At 43.4% G+C, this 24,696-nt stretch overlaps 1 protein-coding gene across 4 annotated transcripts; it reads left to right on the forward strand.

Annotated features, from left to right (window-relative positions):
• The first annotated feature begins 64 nt into the window (after window positions 1-64).
• Window positions 65-24,696, forward strand: LOC311237485 (uncharacterized protein). Of its 4 annotated transcripts, none has more exons than XM_084325398.1 (11): window positions 65-276; window positions 936-1,069; window positions 4,462-4,646; window positions 6,700-6,951; window positions 8,738-8,916; window positions 10,661-10,791; window positions 12,427-12,541; window positions 14,028-14,144; window positions 17,045-17,125; window positions 18,340-18,490; window positions 21,625-24,696. In XM_084325398.1, the coding sequence occupies exons 1-11, from the start codon at window positions 149-151 to the stop codon at window positions 21,796-21,798; spliced, it is 1,647 nt and encodes a 548-aa protein (XP_084181524.1). In that variant the 5' UTR covers window positions 65-148; the 3' UTR covers window positions 21,799-24,696. The 4 variants fall into 4 exon arrangements, with proteins under 4 accessions (XP_084181524.1, XP_084181523.1, XP_084181526.1 ...); XM_084325397.1 differs by having other exon boundaries at window positions 6,697-6,951; window positions 21,625-24,695; XM_084325400.1 differs by lacking the exons at window positions 65-276; window positions 936-1,069 and adding exons at window positions 2,424-2,812; window positions 2,985-3,121 and having other exon boundaries at window positions 6,697-6,951.

Consider the following 24,696-nt stretch of genomic DNA (forward strand, 5'->3'; position numbering starts at 1 on the left):
CTGTAACAGGGCGCGGCGGCTCCCCGCCTGTTGTAGCGCATTCGGATGTACGGCGACAATAATATGCGCAGTGCGCAGTGATTGGAATGCTTCCCCCGAATACAACACTGTAAAGATTTTGCCCAAAACATTCGGTTTCAACGTCAAAATGAGTGGAATACCGGGCACCGCTGTGATTCAAATCACCAACCTGTCGTCCGCCGTGAGCAGCGAGCAGATGCGCACTCTGTTCGCCTTCCTGGGCGACGTGGAGGAGCTGCGGCTCTACCCGCCCGAGTAAGTGCTCTCCGTCCGGGCAGGCCGCGCCAGGAAACACTGGGGCTGCGCGGCCCTTTAGCCTACAACCAGGAAACAGTTTGATACATTTTCGTACATAAAACACCAGAATACATTCAAAGGATACGTGTTGATACAAACATACATACACACAGTACATGGGCATGTATGTACTGTGTGTATGTATGTTTGTATCAACACGTATCTTTTGAATGTATTCTGGTGTTTTATAGCATGTATGTTTACTGTTTAAAAAGCTAAGAAAGGGATTAGGAGGAGGAGGTGTATTTCTATGATTGGGGTTAACTTGTTGTGGAACAATGCTGTTGATATACAGTTGAGAAGAATGAGTCATTCGCTTTTGGTTTTTAAGAAAATGGTTTGTAAAGCTATTTTTGAAAACTACAATGGTGAATAATACTGTTTTTTTTTTGTGCTATTTTCTTTTAGAATACTGTTTTGGAGTCTTGATTTTTGTTAGGAATATAGGACGGGCATGTATAAGCATTATGCTCCAGTCTGTACCTTTTCAGTCACTGTAAAAATCAAATATTGTTAAATGATGGTGTATATTGTATTGTGTGAGATGATGACTGGATAAACTATTACTACTACTGGCTGTGTTAACGTCTGTTTCTCTCTGTTTTGTTTTTCCACAGCAATGCACCCCTCTCTTTCTCGTCCAAGGTGTGCTACATAAAATACAGAGAGCCGTCCAGTGTTGGCGTGGCCCAACATTTAACCAACACTGTGTTTATTGACCGAGCTCTGATAGTGGTTCCCTGTGCGGAGGGTGAGTATTGTATCGGGGTGGTCCACCTCAAATAACCTGTGTGATGAATCTGCCACTCACTATATACCGGCTGTAACGTTACCTGTTTGGAGACGAAATCTTCTGTGATTTCGACCCAAATGCAACCAGACAAGAGATGAACGCTAACGTTTACATGTTCGCTGATTCGTCTCCTTATCATCCCCACTTGTCGCACACAATGTGAAACTCCCCATCAGAGTTAACAATTCACATCATCGTATACATTATTTGGTATAGAAACACCTCCAGCGTTGTACAGTAACACGATCACAAGAGTGTATGGCGACACAGAGTGCTTTCAACAGTTAATATGTTCCAGTTATACCAAAGAGACTGTTCCAAGCTTCAAGACAAATGTTATTACGTCATGTTGGCCTCAAAGTGACACTACTATGAGAATCTACTGTAAACGCACAAAAAAAACAGTTATTGATTCATGTAGCAAGTGTTTGGTGTTGTTTTCTCATACAGAATGGTGATTACACTAGTGGTTTTTAAGGAAATGGTTCAACAAGTGTATAACAATACCGCTAACTTAATCTCTTTTCTCTTTTTTTATTTTATTTATTTTGTTTATTTGTTTTGTTTTATTTTGTTGTTTTTTTTCTCCCTCTCTCTCTCTCTTGGTCTCGTTGTTGTTCCCTTATGTACATTTAAAATAGTTTTCACCTGATTGACTTGCTCTCTCTTAAAGGGGCAGTTCACCCAAAATTCAGAAAGGCATATTTTTCCTCGTACCCAGAGTGCTGTCAATCCATCCAAATTGTCTCTGTGTGATTTGCCTAGTTTTGGACATATCAATATTACTAAATGGAGCTCAAAACGGCAAAAAAAATAAAAATATATTTGAAAAACTCAAAAGCAACATCTCTTTCCAGAAATCAAGGCCTGGTTACTCAAGATAGTCTACAGACCTTGTGAGCAGTTTTCATGTAGGACCTATTTTCTACCAAAGAACAACCCCATTTATTATTATAGGCGGGGGTGTACTTCGGTAGAAAACGGTTCCCACATGAAACTGCTCACAGCAAGGTCTGTGTATTGTCATGATTTCTGGAAAGAGACGTTGCTTTTTAGTTTTTCAAAAGATAAGATAATAAGACGAGATATTCCTTTATTGATCCCCTTGGCGAAATTCAGGCAGCATGGGGGGGGGGGGGCGGGGCTGCTAAGATAGGCTGCCACTCACCTCGGCGCCACTCCACTTCCACTACAAAAGTATTCTTTTGGTGCTTTGAGAGTTTGAGCGCCACAAGCGGAGTGCCATGCAGCTCCATTGTATTTGAGTGACGGGCGGCAGACATGTCCAAAACTAGGCAAATCCCACCAAACCCCACCGAAAACTATCTGGCCGGATAGACGGCACTCCGGTAAGGGGTGGGAGTGGTGTGGATATGTTTTATTTTTATTTTGGGTGAACCGCCCCTTTAACCTGAAATGCCTTTTTTGGTCCACGTGACTTGGTGCTACTTGGATGAGCTACTAAGTTTATTAATTTGGTTTTGTATGTTTTTTCTGTGTGATTATGTGTGCATATCAGATGACTAGACTGGCCCAGCTGTATCACTACACTAGCCTGAGTCAGGCATTGTTTTCCAAGCCACTATCCCCGATGGGGCCAACGCAGCCTTCAAGGGGGGGATGTGACCAGGAGAATAGCCCGCTGAACCCTCCAAGATGGACACCTTGTCTCTTTTTTGTTTATTTTTATTTTCTTTTTTGGTTTGTTTCTTTTCATACTTTTCCCCATGTTGTCCAGTGTGTTGTTCTCTCTATCTAGCAACAGTATTTAATATATCTCTCTCTTAGCATTGTTTTTTTTTATATTTGTTATTTTTTGGTTTGTTGTTTTTCCGGTTTTTGTCCCAACCCCCCCCTCTCTCCACTTCTGCAGCTGCAACCTGAGTTGTGTCCAGGTTGCCATGATGGCAACCCGGGGGAATGTGTATCTCACACATGGGGTGCTATGAAGATAACTAACGCACCACTCTCTTTGTCTCCTACACTTGCTGATAAAGAGCTAGCGATGTGGTAGGGGTGAGATCTTAACAGCTAAACCCTAATCTTCTAATTGAACGCCTAACTCTCACTTGCATCAGTGCTCAAGTAAATCTAGTTTGGGGGCTGCGTTTCAGTGTCTTTTCCTCAACATGTTCCACGCCGCCGTTTTGAAAAGGGGTTTCCGCCATTTTGGAGCACTGATGACTGTTTTGAATAGGGTTTCCGCCATTTTGGAGCACTGCTAACTGTTTTGAATAGGGTTTCCCGCCATTTTGGAGCACTTTAACTGTTTTGAATAGGGTTTCTGCCATTTTGGAGCACCGATAACCGTTTTGAATAGGGTTTCCGCCATTTTGGAGCACTGATAACTGTTTTGAATAGGGTTTCCCGCCATTTTGGAGCACTGATGATAACTGATTTGAATAGGGTTTCTACCATCAATAATAATAATTTTGTTACTTAGAAAGTCGCAACTTAGCACTTTGGTTTGTTCATTCTTAGGAAACATTTAGGAATCGGTAGGCCTGTCGTGTTTTAGAGATCAGCTAAATTACTATACATTCTATGCCTCCAAGCACAAGATGATTTTATCGTTCTTCAGTTTCCTATAATCATCTTATTGATTATTAGAGTCTGATGCATAGTCATGACGCTAACGGCAGTTCAACAGTGTAAAGCTTCCCCCTCAGGTCGCTCCTCTAGTCTCTTCCAGAGGAAACGGCAGATTGAATCTGGATTCATTATGTCAGATTCCTAATGCGTTGTTTTGGGGGCAAAGTTTTGGTTAACATTTCCTACAACTCTTTTAAAATGTTCTGTGATCTGATTGTCCTGTGTGCTATTAGTGACGCAGCCATTGAGAACCGTTGTCTTGTGTTGCACACCTTAACGACACTGAGAAAGATCGCCCCCCCTCCCTCCCTCACGGAAAAGCACCCATGCTTGATATCGTATGGTTCATGACCAATATGTTTCCAGCACAGGTGATCCATACCTCAAAGCGTTGACTCGTTTTTCTCTCTCGGCATTGCTTTTTTATTTTATTTTTATTTATGAAAAAGAGACCTTGGGACAAAATCAGATTTTCTTTTTCTTTGTGGAAAAGTAAAGATTATTTTTTTGTCGCTTGCCAATAATTGTCTGAGGAAGATAAAAACTTAACTAATACTAAAGTAAATCCGAGACGTAGAGGGAACCACAGTGGCGAGGCTCGGCCTCCAGTGTACCGCGGGTAGAAACTCTGGTAGTCTGTCCGAGGAAGGCTATGCTCTCTTTCTCTCTAGAGTACAGTGGGCTAGTTGTGCAGACATAGTGGAGACGGAGGAGAGAGTCTCCATGGCCAACACTAACGCAGCGTCCTGTCCCCACAGGGAAGATCCCCGAAGAGGCCAAGGCCTTGTCTCTCTTGGCGCCCGCAGCCCCGGTGCCCACTCTGATCCCCGGCGGCGGGCTGCTGCCCCTTCCCACCCCGGCGCCCCCCGCTCAGAGCGTGATGAGTACGCCCGGTCTGGTCCCCGGCGACGGGCTGCTACCCACTCCATCGCCCATTCAGAACGTGAGTACTTTCTATTTATTTTATTTTTATTTATCCTTTATTTATCCAGGAATGTCCCATTGAGATACACGATCTCTTCTTCCAGGGAGTCCTGACCAACACGGCACACAACAAGTTTCAACATAAAACGGGGCATTAAACAAAAAACATACAATTCGAATATAAATACAGAAGGCCATTTGTGCAGTGGCAAGGAGCATAATCACATCAGCAATAGCATCAGGTAAAACAGTTACATGTTTCATGAAGGGCTAGTCGTAGCGTACCTTTAAAAGCATTCACAGTAGGAAGTGCCTCTAGACAAAGTTTTACTTGCAGCGTATTCCATAAAAAGGGAGCATAGTGGGAGAATGCAGCTTTACCGAGCTCTGACTGCATCAAAGGGACATTTAAAAGCATCCCATTTGCTGCTCGTCTGGTATTAAAAAAGCCAGTATAAAAGGACAGAAGTCTGGAGATATATAAGGGCAGCTTACCTAGCAATGACTTAAGGATAAAAATCAACATGTGTGATTGTACGCTTCTGAACACGTGTACACTCGCTCTGGACGGCTACGTTCACACTGTATGCAAAAGATATGCTGAAATCTGATATTTATTTTGCTCATACATGACTTATCTGGGGGGGGGGTGGGGCGGGGTTCATGACAGTGTGAACAGCTCAAATCTCATGGAATCTGATCTTTTCCATTCTGATTTGGACCACTTTCATATGTGGTTCGTTCAATCAATCTTTATTTAATCTTGAAGGATCATTGAGAGCAAACTCATTTACAATGACGTTGGGAGTATTTGTATTAACACATGATGAATACAAAAAAATTATATAGGAACAAAGTCAATCAATTAAACATTTTAAATAATTTGTAAACGACTACAGACTGTGGTGAAGTGGTTTGCTATTACAGATTTAAACTGACCAATAGATACTAATTTATTGAGTTTTATGGTTTCTGGGGCACAGAAGCTAAAGGCAGATTTTCCTAATTCAGTGCAAAATCTAGGAACCTTAAGTGTAAAAGTCAATCACCAGAGTTAATGTGATGATATCCAGGTTAAAAGCATATTAGAATAAAAATGAAACGATGTTTATGGAAAACTATCATTACATGCGTTCAAACACAGGATTACCGGTATATGAAAATGTAGCTTATCGCAAGATTCCGATCCATTCTGTCTGTTGCATCGGTTTAAAATGAACCACAACAGCCAGTAGTGCAGGTTTAACCTTCCGTATTCTCGCCGTGAAAGGGTTAACCAATTTGGTAGTGTGGCAGTGAAAAGGTTAACCTAATCAAAGACTCAAGTCACCCAAACAACTGCCTCTTTGAACTGCTGCGGTCAGGCAAGCGCTACCGGAGCCTCATGGCCAGCACAGAGACACTCAGAAGGAGCTCCTATCCCATCTAGGCCATCGGGATGCTCAATGACAATGACACTATGTAACAACCCATCATCTACACACACTGTGCACACATCCACATACACACACGTACACACTCACTCTAAACAAACACTCACCTTACCACTCACTTTATTCACTTTAACACACTTTATATTTATCTATTAAAGAGATTTGCACAACATTCATACCTCATTTGCACCCTACTAACCCACGTTTTGTACCTCTGCATTCTACCTCACTGTTACTCATTTTACTCTGTATTGTCTGTATTGTATATTGTATATATGTATATTGACTTTACCTACTTTTTACTTCTAAATATTTTTGTACTTACTTTATTTTTACTGTACGTAGCACATACAGACACAAACATTTCACTATAAAGTATTCTGTATTTTGTTCTGACAAATAAATAACAAATGTGAACTTGAACCTTCCGTATTGTCGCAGTGAAAGGGTTAACCAATTTGGTAGTGTGGCAGTGAAGGGCTTAACCAATTTGGTAGTGTGGCAGTGAAAGGCTTAACCAATTTGGTAGTGTGGCAGTGGAAGGGTTAACCTTCCGTATTGTCACAGTGAAAAGGTTAACCAATTTGCTAGTGTGGCAGTGAAAGGGTTAACAGAGGTCTTCCATGTGTGTCACAGCAGCCACTGCTGCCGCAGCCGCCAACAGCGCACACGCCGCAGCCCCAGACGCCGCAGCAGCAGCAGCCACTGCTACAGATAACGCCGCAGCTCAACCTGCCCATCGCCAGCCGGGTGTCGGCGGCCGTCCTGGAGGCCACGGCAGCGGCAGCAGCAGCAGCAGCGGCGGCCCAGCCCCCTCTCATGGGGAACGTAGATCCGTCCAAGATCAACGAGATCAGGAGGACGGTCTACGTCGGCAACCTGAACTCGCAGGTATGTTTTTATTTTATTAAATTTGTTTTACTTGGCGGGAGCTAGACGACGCACCCTCTGCGGTTCCTTTCGCAGCCGAGTCCAGCGGCACGGCTGCTTTCGGGGTCATCTCTGATGTAGGGGAGTTCTCTAGTAGTGTTTTCACGATACAAACAATTCTGACTTCGATACCGATACCACCAGCCCTAAGTATCGCGATACTGCGGCAAAAACTAATATCTTTTTTTATTATTAAAATAACCAAATATTGACTAGTGATGCACGATATATCGGCCGCCGATATAATATCGGCCCATATGGCAGTTTTTTTTACACATCGGTATCGGTCCGATATCAAGATGGGGCCGATAAAAAAAAAAAATATATATATATAATTTTTTTATAATTTAAAAAGCGGAGCGGACGATACTAATAAAATGGGATTATTGGACCATTTTTAATGGCTGGGTAATATATCGCAATACCTTTCTAATATCGGTGTATCGTGCGATACTATTCTCTAGAATAGAATGCAGCCACGCTGCTGGACTTGGAGAGAGACTGCTGGAGCAGCCCGTAAGTCTCCCACGTAGAAGGAGGGTTGTCTTCACTGAAATTATCTAGATTTCCATCTGTAAAGTTCCCTATTTTCCACTCTGTCCCCTGGACCTGGCGCAGCACCCATCTATCATCCATAGAGCGACACTATTATCACCGACATCCCCTTTGAACAGCCCATCTGAGGTTTCTCTCTAGTCTGTTGTTCTTCATCTTCATTGGGGAATGTCTGGGAGGAGTGTCTCATATTTGGATTTTATGGTGTTTTTTTGTTCTTGATTCATTGTGTGATGTTTCTTCTTGACTTGTTCAAAGAAGACTTGCACAGCCCATGGGGGCATTACCTTGTGATTTCGGGCTTTACAAATAAATGACGGGGACAGTTCAGTTACGAACGCCGTCCTTCGGATGAGACGCCAAACCGAGGTCCCCAGGGCGTCTATTGTAAAGAGTAGGGGGTCCCCCGACTTTTCAGGTCTATCACATCAAGGCCACCTAGCCACCTAATTGGCTGGTCTGTAACCCTCCCTCCACCTAATTGGCTGGTCTGTAACCCTATCTCTCACTAATTGGCTGGTCTGTAAGCCTCCCGCCCCCTGCAGCTCCTCCACCAGGCTGTTGCTGTAAATTAGAATGTGTTCCGAGTTAACTTGCCTGGTTGAATAAAGGTTTATTGTAGGCGATCCTTCATGCTGCTGATATTTATGCCACAGCGACCGGCTCCTGCTGTGATCCTGTTGGCGGCTGTTTAACATGTGTTTGTGCAGCGAGGGGAACAGCTCTATCTGACCCCTACGCTCTGCATCTTCCAACTACACGCCCTCAAGACCCCTACGAAGTTCGAATCCCAAAAACAGGCTTCGGGGACAGCGCTAGTTCAGAGACAGCCTTTTCCCACAAGACAAGGACAAGAACAGGAGATAGCCCTATTAAAAAAGAAAATCTTGAACACACGCACCTCTTAAAAACTCTTGAACCCTGCACCTTAATATGCACATACACTTATACACAAGACACGTTCTGTAAATAATTGACTACTTTATTTTTACCTTACCTCATTTTATATTTAATTATCTTACTACTACTACTTATTGTTACCATTCTTGTATCCGTTGTCGTTTCTTAATTGTGCACCCTTGAGGTCTCGAGCTCACTCACTCATTACCTGCAATGCCCCTGCATTTTTGTGTATTTGACAAAATAAAGAACTTTAACTTAAAACATTTTAAACATTTTGCATCCCTTCCAGACCACCACCGCAGAGCAGCTGCTGGAGTTCTTCAAGCAGGTTGGAGACGTGAAGTTCGTGCGGATGGCCGGAGACGAGACTCAGCCGACGCGCTTCGCCTTCGTAGAGTTCGCTAACCAGGAGTCGGTCTCCAGGGCCCTGACCTACAACGGGGTCATGTTCGGAGACAGACCCTTGAAGTATGTATGAGATGAGATATTCCTTTATTGATCCCCTTGGGGAATCAATAAAATCAGCAGAGGGCGCTGTTGGCCCTGAATTAGTTAAGAGTCAGATAGTCCTAACGGTGTTTATTATTAACACTTTCAGAGCCGGCCGTGTTTTCCTTTTTACCCCCTTGAATGCCCATCATCCACTTCAATGTTAGCGTTAATATCGCCTAATCTATGTTTTAAATCATGGCTATGTGTCTAATCTGCCCGTCGCTTATCAATGACTCATTTTCCAGTCAACATTGTCGAAGCGGATTGTTTTTGTATCGGTTCATTTCCGTTTGATAGCATCTTGAAAAGCCCTCGTTTTCAAGGAAAATACAAATATTCCATAATAAACGGAATATTCTAGAATACACAAAAAACGTTCAAATTTTTTTGGCCTATTTATGAATCGTTTTCAAATAAACGCTATATTATCGATAGTATATGTGTACGTATGCACACTATATAGGCGCTCTGATATCTGATCTGATATATTTCCTGATCGATCGCTCGCACAGCCAAACAGCCATATCACACATAGGGGAAAAGCTTATATCTCCGTGAAAACAGGTCTGATTATCCTAAGACTGGTAAAATAGATTCCTTACCTGAGATCAGATGGTATCCAAAAAGATTATTCCAATTCCTGATCGCCATTCCAAAAATCGATCCTTTTATTGATCCAATGCTACATACTGTAAACACATATTCCACGCTGTTCTGATGCTCCACAATGAATCCGATCGGCTCGGGTTACATGCGTGAGAAGTAAAATGTGGATTCCGGATTTTTTTCTTTTTCATCCATTTTCATTGAGTCCATTCCAAAAGGGTGCATTACCATCTGGGAGACGATAGGGGGCGCTTTTTTAACATCTGAGCTCCTGATGGGGCTGGTTTCCCAACGGTAGACTCGGTTGATGAAATATGAATTCAGATCGCTAATAAAAAAAGGAAGCGATAATTGTCGTGCTGGGCATTCAGGGGGCCGGCTGATAACACATGTTATGTCGTCCGTGGCATCCAAAGTGTTAAGGGTCAGATAGTCCTAACAGTGTTTATAATAAAAAGTCAGATAGTCCTGTATGTATTATGTTATTTACTACCCCACTACACCATCCCAGTGTTGAGAATAGTCGGTACAGTTAATACCAATACATGACGTTGTAAAATACCGTAAGTAACTCGGCTCAACTGCTGAACATGAGGGAGATTAAGTTGTTGCCTGTCAATGTGGAGATAAGATATTCCTTTATTGATTCCCTTGGGGAAATGCAGGTGTTATAGCAGCATGCGGGAGGGGAGGTACAGGTATGGGCAGGGTAATGGTAGAAAGACATAAATATATAGGCAATAGAATTGGATCTGAATATGAAAATAAATCAACCGTGTAAATAATATAATTCACTTTGAATATGAGAAATATAAACTGTAAAGAAAGGTGCAGAGGAGGGTCTGTACGCCCTATCGGTTATATTATTATACGTTATAATAAATAAATATGTACTTGTGTGTGGAGAGTTCAGTGTTCTGATGGCCTGGGGGGAGAAGCTGAGCCGTAGTCTCTCCGTTCTTGTTGCGTGTGTGCAGTAGGCGCTTGCCTGACCGCAGCAGCTTGAACAGGCTGTTGTTGGGCTGGTGGGGGTCTTTCATAATTCTGCAGGCTCTGGATTTGCACCTCCAGTTATATAATAATAATAACTTTAACGTCTCGCTCCGTCCTCCAGGATTAACCATTCCAATAACGCCATAGTGAAGCCCCCGGAGCTGACGCCACAGGCCGCCGCCAAGGAGCTGGAGGACGTGATGAAGAGGGTGAGGGAGGCCCAGTCCACCATCGCTGCTGCCATTGAGCCAGGTACAGTCATCAACTCATCCATCCTACACTCACTGCCCCCACCGAGCCAGGTACACCCCCTCATCCATCCTACACTCACTGCCCCCATCGAGCCAGGTACACCCCCTCATCCATCCTACACTCACTGCCCCCATCGAGCCAGGTGCACCCCCTCATCCATCCTACACTCACTGCCCCCATCGAGCCAGGTGCACCCCCTCATCCATCCTACACTCACTGCCCCCATCGAGCCAGGTGCATGCACCCCCTCATCCATCCTACACTCACTGCCCCCATCGAGCCAGGTGCACCCCCTCATCCATCCTACACTCACTGCCCCCATCGAGCCAGGTGCACCCCCTCATACATCCTACACTCACTGCCCCCATCGAGCCAGGTGCACCCCCTCATCCATCCTACACTCACTGCCCCCATCGAGCCAGGTGCACCCCCTCATCCATCCTACACTCTCACTGCCCCCATCGAGCCAGGTACACCCCCTCATACATCCTACACTCACTGCCCCCATCGAGCCAGGTGCACCCCCTCATCCATCCTACACTCACTGCCCCCATCGAGCCAGGTGCACCCCCTCATCCATCCTACACTCACTGCCCCCATCGAGCCAGGTGCACCACCTCATCCATCCTACACTCACTGCCCCCATCGAGCCAGGTACACCACCTCATCCATCCTACACTCACTGCCCCCATCGAGCCAGGTGCACCGTCACCACCACCCGCCTGGTCAGGTGTTGGTCAGGCAAGCGCTACTTGAAGTCTCATGGCCAGCCCAGTACGGAGAGACTCAAAAGGACCTTCTATCCCCAGGCCATCAGGACGCTCAATGACTCTATATATAACACTAACCCAATCCATCCATCTACATTCACTGCACACACTCACTTTAAACAAACACTCACCCTCAACATTCACTTTAGACACTTTAAACACTACACCATATTTTATCTATTTATTACAAAAAATATTTGCACTACATCCATACCTAATTACCGTAATTCCTCTAATAGGTCTCAAATACAAGCCGGGTCTCTATTAATGGCCGGGTGCGCTCTTGAGCTAAGCAATTATAAGCCGGCCTCCTAATACAAGCCGGGTTACTAATATACTGAGCTGCATACTGAGCTAGTTACTTGATTTCACTTTGAAAACGTTGAAATGACCAGTGACCACCTGTAATTGCACTGTTTACTATTTCATACAGTACTTGGTTTCAATAAATGAACCCAGTACATTTTACTGGGTTCAAACTGACACAAAATGTTGATTTATTCATTATGATCCGTTTGAAAATTTGAAATATAGGCCTCCCTCTTATACAGGCCTCCTCCTAATACAAGCCTGGTACCCGCTACAGTTGAAACAAATACAAGCCGGGGTTACTATTAGAGGAATTACGGTATTGCATTTAGCATATTTCTTTTTAAGTTTGCATTTTTGTATGTCGTTTTTTACTTTAGGTTGTACTTTATTGTATAGTGGTTGGACTTACTTATTTTTACTGTATGAAGCACAATCTCAGGGGGCTCATATAGAACCAAGCATTTCACTGTGATGTACATGTACTTTATACGTGACAAATAAAACAAAACTGCGCTCCGCCGATCGTCTCATGTCTTTGTCTTTGTCTTTCCAGAGGAGAAGGAGGAGAAGAAGCGCTCGTCCAGTCGCTCCAGGAAGTCGAAGCGTTCTCGCTCGCGGTCACGCTCTCGCTCGAAGACGCGCAGGAAAAGGTCTCGCTCAAGTCACAGGTGAGCAACCGTTACTGGACTCCGACCCGCGCTGAACTCGCAGGGTCTGTGCGTGCTGGGCTTGTTGTTGAGAGGTCCTGTAGGGGCATCAATGCACTTTATTCAGAGTATCTATCTGCGGGGGTATTAAAGCGTCTTAAAAATGATAAAATGCATGATTCTCAATTTAAGGCTTTAAAAGGTATTAAGAAGTGTTGCATCTCATTTGCACAGGTATTCGATTTTCTCGCGGGCAACTCGGCTGTTGGGAGATGAAATGATATTAAATATATGAAATGTTTTTGTTTTCTAGTTCTTTGCTATCGGGAGCTTGGTGCGTCTGACGAGAGCTTGAAGAATTAAAATTGGTGCATTTTTTTTTTACTATGGTCGTGAAATATGCAATTTAAATAAATATTGGCTCTACTGATTTATTTATAAAAAATGCTCTGACTGCAGAAAAACCTTGGCCCTCCCTAGCATGACTGAACAGTTGAGAGAGACTTGATGTGAATAATAATGTAGAGTGACATTAATGAAATAAATGAGGTTTGAGGGGACGTGGGATTATTTTCAAATGTATGAGCATATTTTATTGGATCAATGATTATATATTATTTATTTATTCTTTTTACATCTACACTCTAGTGCAGGATTGATCACAGACACATTTTTTCCCACTCCAAGAATCTAGTGGGATTTTCTTTCTCTACAAATTGGTCCCTGGCTGTACAATACATTTCGAGAGATAGTTTAGCAAATCAAATCAAATGTATTTGTAAGGCCCGACAACACACGTTAATGTCCCCATGGGCCGGACACGTCTTCTTTAAACAAGTCGAGAAGAAACATCACAATAAATCAAGAACACAAACACCATAAAGTCATTTTTTTTTATAAATGCAACACTCCCAGACATACCCCACGCGAAGGTAAGGAAAAACTCGAGGAGAAACCTTAGAAGGGCCGTTCAAGGGGGGGATCTCCCTTCTTAGATGTCGGTGATGGTAAAGTGGACGAATTAACCATTTGAAACTTTCTGGACTCCTTGTAAATCATCAAATATATCTGTTTTTGATCCAGTATTTACAAACATAATGTAAGCAAACCTCTTAAATACAGAAAATATATTTAAACATTCAATGTTTAAACCTGTTGTCTGTTGTCATTCCTTGGTTAGTATAGAGATGGAAAACGTGTCCCAAAAGGTTGACTCTGAGGAAGACGCTTGTTGGAACGCCAGTCACTCAGACTTGACAAGCTTTTCAGTGTTTTAAAGTTGTACCCTTCTTGCTGGCTTGTCGTTCAAAACTTGTAAGTCGCTTTGGATAAAAGCATCAGCTAAATGACTAAATGTACTTTGGGTCGTCCATGTTGAAGTGTCCAGATGTAAAAGCTTGCTGATTGAAAACACGTCTTGGTTTTTCTTTTTGCGGTCGGGTTACCTTGGTTGGTTTATGGTTGGATCACTGACTGGGCCTTTAAAATTTGTCTCTTTCCCCTGTAGGAGCAACAAACCCACTCCGAGAGCACGACCGAGGGTGAACGAGCCCCACAGTTCCCGAGGCGGCCACAGGAGGCGCTCACGCTCCAAAGACAAGAAGCGCAGTCGCAGCCCTTTCAAGTACGACCTCATGAATCGCACTCACGCCGGTTTTTAGTGCCAAGTAGTTTATACATGCAAGGAATTTGATTTGGTCGTTTGGTGCGACATTAACGGACAGACAATTACGGTCGAATAAAAATGGAATATAAACTAACTTAAAATAGAAGTAGAATTGAATAGAATTATTAGATTAATTTGGCCAGGGCTGTCCAATTGTGCACGATGTGGTCCAGTATATACACTAATTAGAATAAAAATAACAATACAGTGGGATGGAATTGCTGTGCAATTGAGCAGTAATGTGCAAAAAGTATGAACAGTGAAGAATGAACAAGTACTGAACAAGTACACTGGGGGGCGACAGTGGGTTGTGAGGTAAATCAGTCGTCTGGTAATCTGAAGGTTCCCCGTTCGATTCCCACTATTCCTGGGCAGCGTGTCGAAGTTTCCTTGAGCAAGACACTTAAACCCGAATTGTTCCCGATGAGCAGGTTGGCACCTTGCATGGTTGCCTCCACTGTCGGTGTGCGAGTGAGTGAATGGGTCAAATGTGAGCAACAAATTGCAAAGCGCTTTAGATAAAAGCTGCTATATAAATGCAGCCATTTACCATTTACCAAGTATGAAGAGTTTTATGATATGACATGGCAACATGTCAAGTCAAAAGTGTTCCTTTATTAATCCCCATGGGGAAATTCAACTGTCATAGCAGCATTGGGGGGGGGGGGGGTACAGGTAGTAATAATAATAATAATAATAATAATAGAACAAAGTGCAAGTAGTAATGATAATAGTGATAACGGTAGTAGTAGTGAACAGTAGTGAGTGGCAGGATTCAATCAGGCAGCATGGTCCAAACACTGCACCAGAATCCATGTTGCATTTATTATTACGAGTCAGATAGTCCTAACAGTGTTTATTATTAAGAGTCAGATAGTCCTAACAGTGTTTATTATTAAGAGTCAGATAGTCCTAACAGTGTTTATTATTAAGAGTCAGATAGTCCTAACAGTGTTTATTATTAAGAGTCAGATAGTCCTAACAGTGTTTATTATTAAGAGTCAGATAGTCCTAACAGTGTTTATTATTAAGAGTCCGATAGTCCTAACAGTGTTTATTATTAAGAGTCAGATAGTCCTAATGTTTATTATTAAGAGTCAGACAGTCCTAACAGTGTTTATTAAGAGTCAGATAGTCCTAACAGTGTTTATTATTAAGAGTCAGATAGTCCTAACAGTGTTTATTATTAAGAGTCCGATAGTCCTAACAGTGTTTATTATTAAGAGTCGGATAGTCCTAATGTTTATTATTAAGAGTCAGACAGTCCTAACAGTGTTTATTAAGAGTCAGATAGTCCTAACAGTGTTTATTATTAAGAGTCAGACAGTCCTATCTAACAGTGTTTATTATTAAGAGTCAGACAGTCTTAACAGTGTTTATGATTAAGAGTCAGATAGTCCTAACAGTGTTTATTATTAAGAGTCAGACAGTCCTAACAGTGTTTATCATTAAGAGTCAGATAGTCCTAACAGTGTTTATTATTAAGAGTCAGATAGTCCCAACAGTGTTTATTATTAAGAGTCAGATAGTCCTAACAGTGTTTATCATTAAGAGTCAGATAGTCCTAACAGTGTTTATTATTAAGAGTCAGATAGTCCTAATGTTTATTATTAAGAGTCAGACAGTCCTAACAGTGTTTATTAAGAGTCAGATAGTCCTAACAGTGTTTATTATTAAGAGTCAGACAGTCCTATCTAACAGTGTTTATTATTAAGAGTCAGACAGTCTTAACAGTGTTTATGATTAAGAGTCAGATAGTCCTAACAGTGTTTATTATTAAGAGTCAGACAGTCCTAACAGTGTTTATCATTAAGAGTCAGATAGTCCTAACAGTGTTTATTATTAAGAGTCAGATAGTCCCAACAGTGTTTATTATTAAGAGTCAGATAGTCCCAACAGTGTTTATTATTAAGAGTCAGATAGTCCTAACAGTGTTTATTATTAAGAGTCAGATAGTCCTAATGTTTATTATTAAGAGTCAGACAGTCCTAACAGTGTTTATTAAGAGTCAGATAGTCCCAACAGTGTTTATTATTAAGAGTCAGATAGTCCTAACAGTGTTTATCATTAAGAGTCAGATAGTCCTAACAGTGTTTATTATTAAGTGTCAGATAGTCCTAACAGTGTTTATCATTAAGAGTCAGATAGTCCTAACAGTGTTTATTATTAAGAGTCAGATAGTCCTAACAGTGTTTATTATTAAGAGTCAGATAGTCCCAACAGTGTTTATTATTAAGAGTCGGATAGTCCTAACAGTGTTTATTATTAAGAGTCAGATAGTCCTGGGCGGCTAGGTGGTGTAGTGGTCTAAGGCACTCGCCACCAGTGTGGAGACGCTAGGATTCGCGTGTTCGAATCCAGCTCTCCACATTGTTTTTCAGTTTGGCTGGTCGTCCGCAGTAATACACATTGGCCGTATTACGGGGAGGGAAAAACTGAAGGGTGGGGATCGAACGTTGTGAACAAGCGACTCCTACAAGTCGGTTGGTGCGCCTGCGCAGTAGAATCAGGAAGTGTCGGGGGCAGCGTGAGCCTCCCACGCGTTACTCCTCGACACTGAGAGGTCGAGCTGCGCAGGTGAAAAGATGCGACTGCTGTTACCTCAAGTACCGGAGGGGACTTGTGCTATGTATGACTTAGTCCTCACTGCAGCCGGCTTGTGGGAGGCAAGAAACAGCGTTCGTGACAGGGGAGGGTTGAATTGGATGATACGAAATTGGGATGGGAGAAAATATAGAAAAATGGGAGAAAAAGTGGATCAAAAAAAAAAAAGAGTCAGATAGTCCTAACAGTGTTTATTATTAAGAGTCTGTTGTTACTTTGAGCCCCGCTGACGCCGTCTGTTGTTGTGTTGTCAGGGGCAACACAGCAAGGAGGAGGAGCAAGGAGCGCTCCAGGAGCCCTCGGAGGAAAGCCCCGCCTCCTCCCTCGCCAAAGAGGTAACCATCCACACACCTATTCTCCAATACTCAGTTTCTGTCTACCCCCTCCTCCCCCCCCCCCCCCCCCCCCCCCCAGCTCACCATCCCATCACCCCTCCTCCCCTGTCACTTTCCCACCTGGACAGACCAAACCACACCCATTTGGCTCATTTTGTATAAATGTATAGGAATCTCATGTCTCGCGGAGCCCGTTATGAGAGCGCCCCCACCTGGCCAGGGGTTTCGCCGGGTGTCTCGAGCCAAGTCTCCCGGGCTGTAAAGCTAAATAAACCTGTGTTGACTTAAGTCTACATTTGACTGAGTACATCTTTTGATCCGGGTAAATTCCCCCCCCCCACACGGTCCTCCTGGGCAGACCTTCCATCATTAATGGTCTCATGGCAGATTCTGTTTATTTTAACATTTTATGTTGGATTAAAATCTATTGTCGTTATACAGCGCAAGTGCAATCCAACCAGAGTGCAAATGCAACTGATCTGTACCAAACAAAGATGTTTTTTTTTTTTTTTATCCACTTTTTCTCCCATTTTCTATATTTTCTCCCATCCCAATTTCGTATCATCCAATTCAACCCTCCCCTGTCACGAACGCTGTTTCTTGCCTCCCACAAGCCGGCTGCAATGTGGACTAAGTCATACATAGCACAAGTCCCCTCCGGTACTTGAGGTAACAGCAGTCGCATCTTTTCACCTGCGCAGCTCGATCTCTCAGTGGCGAGGAGTAACGCGTGGGAGGCTCACGCTGCCCCCGACACTTCCTGATTCTACTGCGCAGGCGCACCAACCGATCTGTAGGAGTCGCTGTCCACAACGCCCGATCCCCACCCATCAGTTTCCCACCCCCTAATACGGCCAATGTGTATTAGTACGGACGACCAGCTAAACTGAAAGCAATGTGGAGCGCTGGGCTCGAACAGGCGAGTCCAGCGTCTCCGTCATTCGTGGCGAGCGCCTTGCCCACTACGCCACGTAGCCGCCTAACAAAGATGTTTTCTTATGTCTGTAGGAGGCTCTCTGTACGCCAGGACATCGGCAGCATGGCAATATTTAATAAAGATATTGCGCGTCCTGCGATTTTTGAATATTGCACACTACTAGGCCATATTTTGATGAATTCGGCTACGTTTCTCAGCCCCACCGAGGGGCAGTTGTCGGAGCCATCGTGGGTCGCCGTGGTCACCGTTGTATTTATTAACCCCTCGACTCTTCCAGGGGGAGGGGGAAGGAGCGGCGGGGGAGGGAGCGGAGCAAGGAGAGACGGGAGCGCTCCACGTCGAGAAAGAAGAGCAGCCGAGACGAGGAGAAGACCAACCAACGCAAGACGAGACCCGTCCACGGAGGACATCCCCCGAAACCCATCCAGGTAGGACGTCCCCCGAAAACACTCCTGATCAAATGTATTTTTTGTAAAGCCCGAAATCACAAGTTAATGTCTTGGCCGCCCGGGCAAGTCTTCTTTTAAACGAGTCGACGAGAAGAAACATCACAATAAATCAAGAACAAACAGAAAAAAACACCATGAAATCCAAAATAAAGTGTTAAATAAATAAATGCAACACTCCCAGACATACGAATGGAGGAAAAACTCACAAAAAACCTAGCAATAGGAAAAAAGCACCACAGTCAATGTGGAGGAGAGAAACCTTAGACGGCCCGTTCAAGGGGGGATCCCCCTTCTTAGATGTGGGTGATAGTAGTGTCGCTATGGATGATCGATGGGGGAAGAATAAAACGGGCGAAATAGTTGGTATGTATGTGCATATACGTGTAATAAAACACATATGTACATGCAATGGCAACTGGGGTACATTAGAATTTTTTTTTAAAGATTTAAATAGAATAGAGCTAAGAACAACAACAAAAGAAAAAGCATGGGGGAAACGAGCGCTAGTATGAACATGCTGTTCCGTCATATATCCTCCTCCCACTACGCTGAGCCGTACCGACGCGTGAAGGCCGATGACCACGAAGATCATATCCGCTCCGTCTGGAAATATGACACCTTGATAACCACCAGGGAGCGATCAGTTCCTGTTTAGGGTTGTTGTACTTCAGAGTCTAGTGGGGGACAACATTACACCTTTTTTGACACGTCATCGTTTAGCATCGATAACAGTCCGCAGAGACGACGACACAAGTACAGAGTTCTCATAGTTTGAAGCATGAGGATCGATCGATCTCTATAGCCCTTTTCAGACACATTGCAAATAAGTTAAAATAAACATTTGAAATTAAATGAAAAAAGTGTCAACATTGTTCCGTACAGAGTGAAATAAACGACCAACAGTGTTCCGTACAACAGAGTGAAATAAACGACCAACATGTTCCGTACAACAGAGTGAAATAAACCACCAACAGTGTTCCGTACAGTGCAAAAACACGATGTTATGCCGTGAAACTGTATATTTATTGTTTAGAATAATTTATGCAAATATAGTTTTGTTTCAGAAAATATGTTTTCCCTCGTTTTTTTTTTACCGGCAACTACGCTGTGTAGTGTACTATAGTGTAGTGTACTATTAATTGTTACACGGCTGAACTGCATTTCAAAGGGGAGGGATTTTCGATTAGCATTGTAATAGTTCCCAGTGTCGATCGAATAGTAATTTTGTGAGTTTTCCCATCCCTCCCTATTTGTTATTGATAAGATTGTTAACACTTTGAGCGCTACGCCTGGTTTTCCGTTTTACCGGCTGAATGCCACCATCGGCGCCAATGTTAACGTTAATATCGCCTAATCTATGTTTTAAATTATGGCTATGTGTCTAATCTGCCCATCGCATTATCAAATACTATTTTCCAGTCAGTGCTGTGAAGGCAGATTGTTTTTTTATCGCGTCGTTTCCGTTTCAGAGCAGTTAGAAAAGCCCCCGTTTTGATATAAAAAAACAGCTCATTCTGGAGCATTCTATGAAAATCGTCTTTTAGTGGAATATTCCACAACGTTGATATTCGTCGGCCTTTTTATGAATCGTTTTCAAATAAACGCTAGATGATCAATATTATACGTGCACGCAAGCACATTACGGCCGCGCACTGATAATCGCTCCGTTGATTTCCTCACAGACTTTTACAGTGAAACCGAAAGAGGACATTTCACAAAACAGCTTATAACTTCATCAAACTTACTCTGATTATCCTAACACTGATAACATAGAGTCCTTACCTGACATCAGATGGTATCCAACTGGTATATTCCAATTCCTGATCACCATTCGAAAAAATCGATACGTGTATGGATCCAACGCGATACTGTAGATCTCCATGATCAACGGGGATCTGAGGTTCCAGAATGAACTGTGGTAACCCCGGCTGGATCAGTGAACTGGAAAATGTGGAGTACCGGATTTTTTTCCCCATTTCATTTTCATTGAGTCCATTCCAAAATCACTTATGTCATCTGGGAGACGACAGGGGGCGCTTTTTTCCACAGTGATCGCCGGCGCCCCTCGGCTATACTCGGGTAGGCTCGGGTGATGCAATAATTTTTCAGATCGCTAAAAAAAAATAAATAAAAAAAAATACGAGAAATCTCGTGAGTGGCATTCAACCACCTATAAAAAAACCCGAGAAATCTCGTGAGTGGCACGGAAAGTGTTAATAAATATGTTGTTTAACACTTTCCGTGCCACAGGTCCGGTGCCCCGGAACTCCGTTGAATGCCAACGCCCACTTCAATGATAGAGCTCTCATATTTGCGAACGCATAAACTACATCTTAAATTATGGCTATGTGTATAATATGGCCGTCGCTTATCAATGACTTGTTTGCAGTCAACATTGTCGAAACGGATTGTTTTTTAATCTGTTCATTTCCGTTTCATACCATTTTGAAAAACTCTCGTTTTTTGACAGTTTCAAGAAAATATAAAGATTCTGTGATAATCGCCCTTTACTGGAATATTCTGGAATACACAAAAGTTTAAATTTTTCTGCCTATTTATGAATCGTTTTCAAATAAACGCTAGATTATCGATAGTATATGTATACTTATGCACGCTATAGAAGCGGGCTGAAAAATAGATTATCCATTTCCTGATCAGCACACACAGACACACACACGGCCCACGTTGATATCTCTGTGAAAAAAGCTCAGATTATCCCAAGACTGGTAAAATAGATTCCTTACCTCAGATCAGATGTTCTCCAAAAAGTTTATTCCAATTCCTGATCGCCATTCCAAATATCGATCGCGTTTATTGATCCAACGCTGGGTGGTCGAAACACCGATTCCACGCTGTTCTGAGGCTCCACAATGAATCCGTTCGTCTCGGGTGACTTGCCTGGAAGCAGGATTTTTACTACAGACGGTCCGTCTGTACTATGGTAGTGAAAGGGTTAACCGTCCGTAGTGTGGTTGTGGTAGTGAAAGGGTTAAGATGGAACCAAGTATTTCAATAATGGGGGACAAAAAGCTAGAATTGACGTAATCATCAAAACGGTGATTTTGTCCTTGTGTCGTGTCTCTGTGGTCTGACCTGCCGCCGCTGTGTCTCAGGTGGAGCGCGACTACGACCGGGAGGAGGAGAAGGAAGACGACGGGAGCGACGGGGACGGCTCGGCCACGCCCCCCAGCGAGGACGGGACGTCGTCACCGCGCGGCGCCCACCACAACGGCAGCTGCAAGACGCACGCGGAGGACGGCGCGGCGGCGGCCGCGGCAGACTCTTAACGAGTCCTGTCTCGTCACACGTCGGGACACCAGAGACATCAGTCCTGTCTCTTCACACACCAGAGACATCAGTCCTGTCTCGTCTCACACCAGAGACATCAGTCCTGTCTCGTCTCACACCAGAGACATCAGTCCTGTCTCGTCTCCCACCAGGACATCAGAGACATCAGTCCTGTCTCTTCACACACCAGAGACATCAGTCCTGTCTCGTCTCCCACCAGGACATCAGAGACATCAGTCCTGTCTCGTCTCCCACCAGGACACCAGAGACATCAGTCCTGTCTCGTCTCCCACCAGGACATCAGAGACATCAGTCCTGTCTCACCTCACACCAGGACATCAGAGACATCAGTCCTGTCTCACCTCACACCAGGACATCAGGACATCAGTCCTGTCTCGTCTCACACCAGGACACCAGAGACATCAGTCCTGTCTCGTCTCCCACCAGGACACCAGAGACATCAGTCCTCTCTCCCACCAGGACACCAGAGACATCAGTCCTCTCTCTCACCAGGACACCAGAGACATCAGTCCTCTCTCACACCAGGACACCAGAGACATCAGTCCTCTCTCACACCAGGACACCAGATACATCAGTCCTCTCTCCCACCAGGACACCAGAGACATCAGTCCTCTCTCCCACCAGGACACCAGAGACATCAGTCCTCTCTCACACCAGGACACCAGAGACATCAGTCCTGTCTCTTCTCAACTTTTTCCCAAACACACCATGCATGTGTCCATGCATGCACACACACACACACACACACACAAACAAGTCCTCCCTACATGCTCCTTACAGTATCACCGGCATCCTCCCCTCCTGTGGAATGACCCGTTTATAGTTTAGTGTCGGTTCTTCCTCTGCTTTGAAGTGCTGTAGTAATGAGTGGATGCAGCAGACCTTTCACGTGTCCTCTGTGTGTGAACCAGTCGTGGATGATGATGATGAGTCTGATCACGTGCAGCTTTTTCTATTTGCATAAGCAACCTTTTACTTCTGTTAATTGTTGACCATAAATACATGTGCTTGGTTCTTTTTTTATAATTTTTTTTGTGGGTGTGTGTGTCTCTACTGTCTACGCTTACTTACTTACTTTGCTAAGCCTTCGTGTAATTCTGGTTACTGGTAGTTGCAACGAGAGCACACTGTCCTTGGTGTGACACGGCGGCGTGGAGGCGGAGTCTGTTTCCTAGGCAACGCTGCGGAGCGTGGGCGCCATGCAACATGTCTATTGTCGGCTCATATTGCTTAACCCTTTCACTGCCACACTACAGAAGGTTAGTGAAAGGGTTAACCTTCTGTAGTGTGGCAGTGAAAGGGTTATGGCAGCACTCAAGATAACACAACGGGTTAACGGTCTGGAAAAGAGATTGAACATCACTCTACACACAGGCTCCAGTTAACTAATTGCTTTCAAGCACAGACGAGTCAAAGTGCCTAGACAAAGATTGTACAAAATACTGTAATTAAATATATGAAGACTTGAGAGCGGGAGAGAGAGAGATCCAAGCTGAATTTGTTATTTAGGTGAGAGATGTTACGGCTTAAACTACCAAGACATTATATTGAATATAGTGAGTACTATTGTGTTCTGTAATTTAACATTATAGTATAGATTGAACATTAACTGAAGGGTCTTTCGTTGTTTTTAATTTCAATACTTTTTTTAAAAATGTTCTACATTTTCTTTTTTTATGCTCGTCAAATTGTTTCTCCCGATATTGTTTGTGTTGGTGATTCCAGAGGACCCTCCAGCAGGTGGAATCTCGGCTCCCAAAAGCATATTTTTAATGAGTTTTGATCGAAGCTTTGGGTTTTGCTAAAGGAGTTTTAAATTAATGGATTTTTTTTTTTTTTTTTTTTGCGCCAAATTCCACTGTGGCTCAGAGTGACAGTCTGAAGCGATATCATCAAAGTCTCGTCTCATATTCGACTGTCTCTGATAATGTTTAGTGAACCGAGGCATTTCCAACACAAGTTTTGTCATCTTAAAGAATTATGTAAAGAATTGTATTTTTTTATATTCATATACATACTGTAGAAATCATTTGTTTAGCTCACTACGATTAGGCAGGTAGCTGTGTAGGCGACGTTAGAGTCTCTGTGCGCAGGACGGTCCTCTATAGGGGTTTAGTAGTACGTGGTTTGCATAGCTTGGATGTGTGTGTGTGTCCGTCTGTGTGAGTGAGTGGGATCCGCCTACTGTAAATTTGTACCTTTGACAAAACTAGTATATCTCTGCGTATACCATACGGTCCCCAAAAAAAGATACCCAATGAATATACTTTCCCCCCGTTCAATATATCTGTCTCAATCTCTCTGTTGTGTCATGAAGTCTTTTCATTGAGTTTTCCCAAGAGGGGAGGTGGGTTTCTGACTCACGGACGCTAGATGGGGATGTGAGTTGGGGTCTACTTGGATCTACACAATATGACGATATTCCCTGCTCGTCTATTGCAATTCATTCTCATGATCACGTCATGCATTTACTATACAAATATATGGCGCAATGCCGTTAACACTCCCCACGTTTTGACTTTTCGACGACTATCATCCGTCGTTGTATTGCAATCACGTCTGGCTAACGTCTTTGATAATAATATAATTTGTAGGGGCGCAGTGTAGAAGAACATAAAAACTAGTAAGAGTAGATGAATGATGAAATAAGGGCTAAAACTAGTACGAGTAAAAGAACCACGCGTCGGGCTATAACTAGATAGAAATCAACAAAAGGCTCTTATTAAAAAGATGTGTTTTGAGGCCCTTTGATGGTGTAATCAAATACTATTGAAGAAGGCCTGTAAGTTGATGTTTTCTGTGCTTGGTTCTGTCAACTACACTGGGTTGTCTCTGTGAGGTGAGGAACGTTAAAGTGTCCATTGATGAGAAAGAAG

This window comes from Notolepis coatsorum (genome assembly GCF_963971535.1).
Source record: "Notolepis coatsorum genome assembly, chromosome: 11".
Taxonomy (NCBI): Eukaryota; Metazoa; Chordata; class Actinopteri; order Aulopiformes; family Paralepididae; genus Notolepis; species Notolepis coatsorum.

What these genes read in the sequence shown, in the direction of transcription:
- LOC311237485 (XM_084325397.1), top strand. Translation starts at nt 149, where the DNA reads ATGAGTGGAATACCGGGCACCGCTGTGATTCAAATCACCAACCTGTCG. An exon ending in TTCGGAGACAGACCCTTGAA is followed by an intron (nt 8,917 to 10,660) that starts GTATGTATGAGA and finishes TCCGTCCTCCAG; the next exon opens with GATTAACCATTCCAATAACG. An exon ending in AGGTCTCGCTCAAGTCACAG is followed by an intron (nt 12,542 to 14,027) that starts GTGAGCAACCGT and finishes TTTCCCCTGTAG; the next exon opens with GAGCAACAAACCCACTCCGA.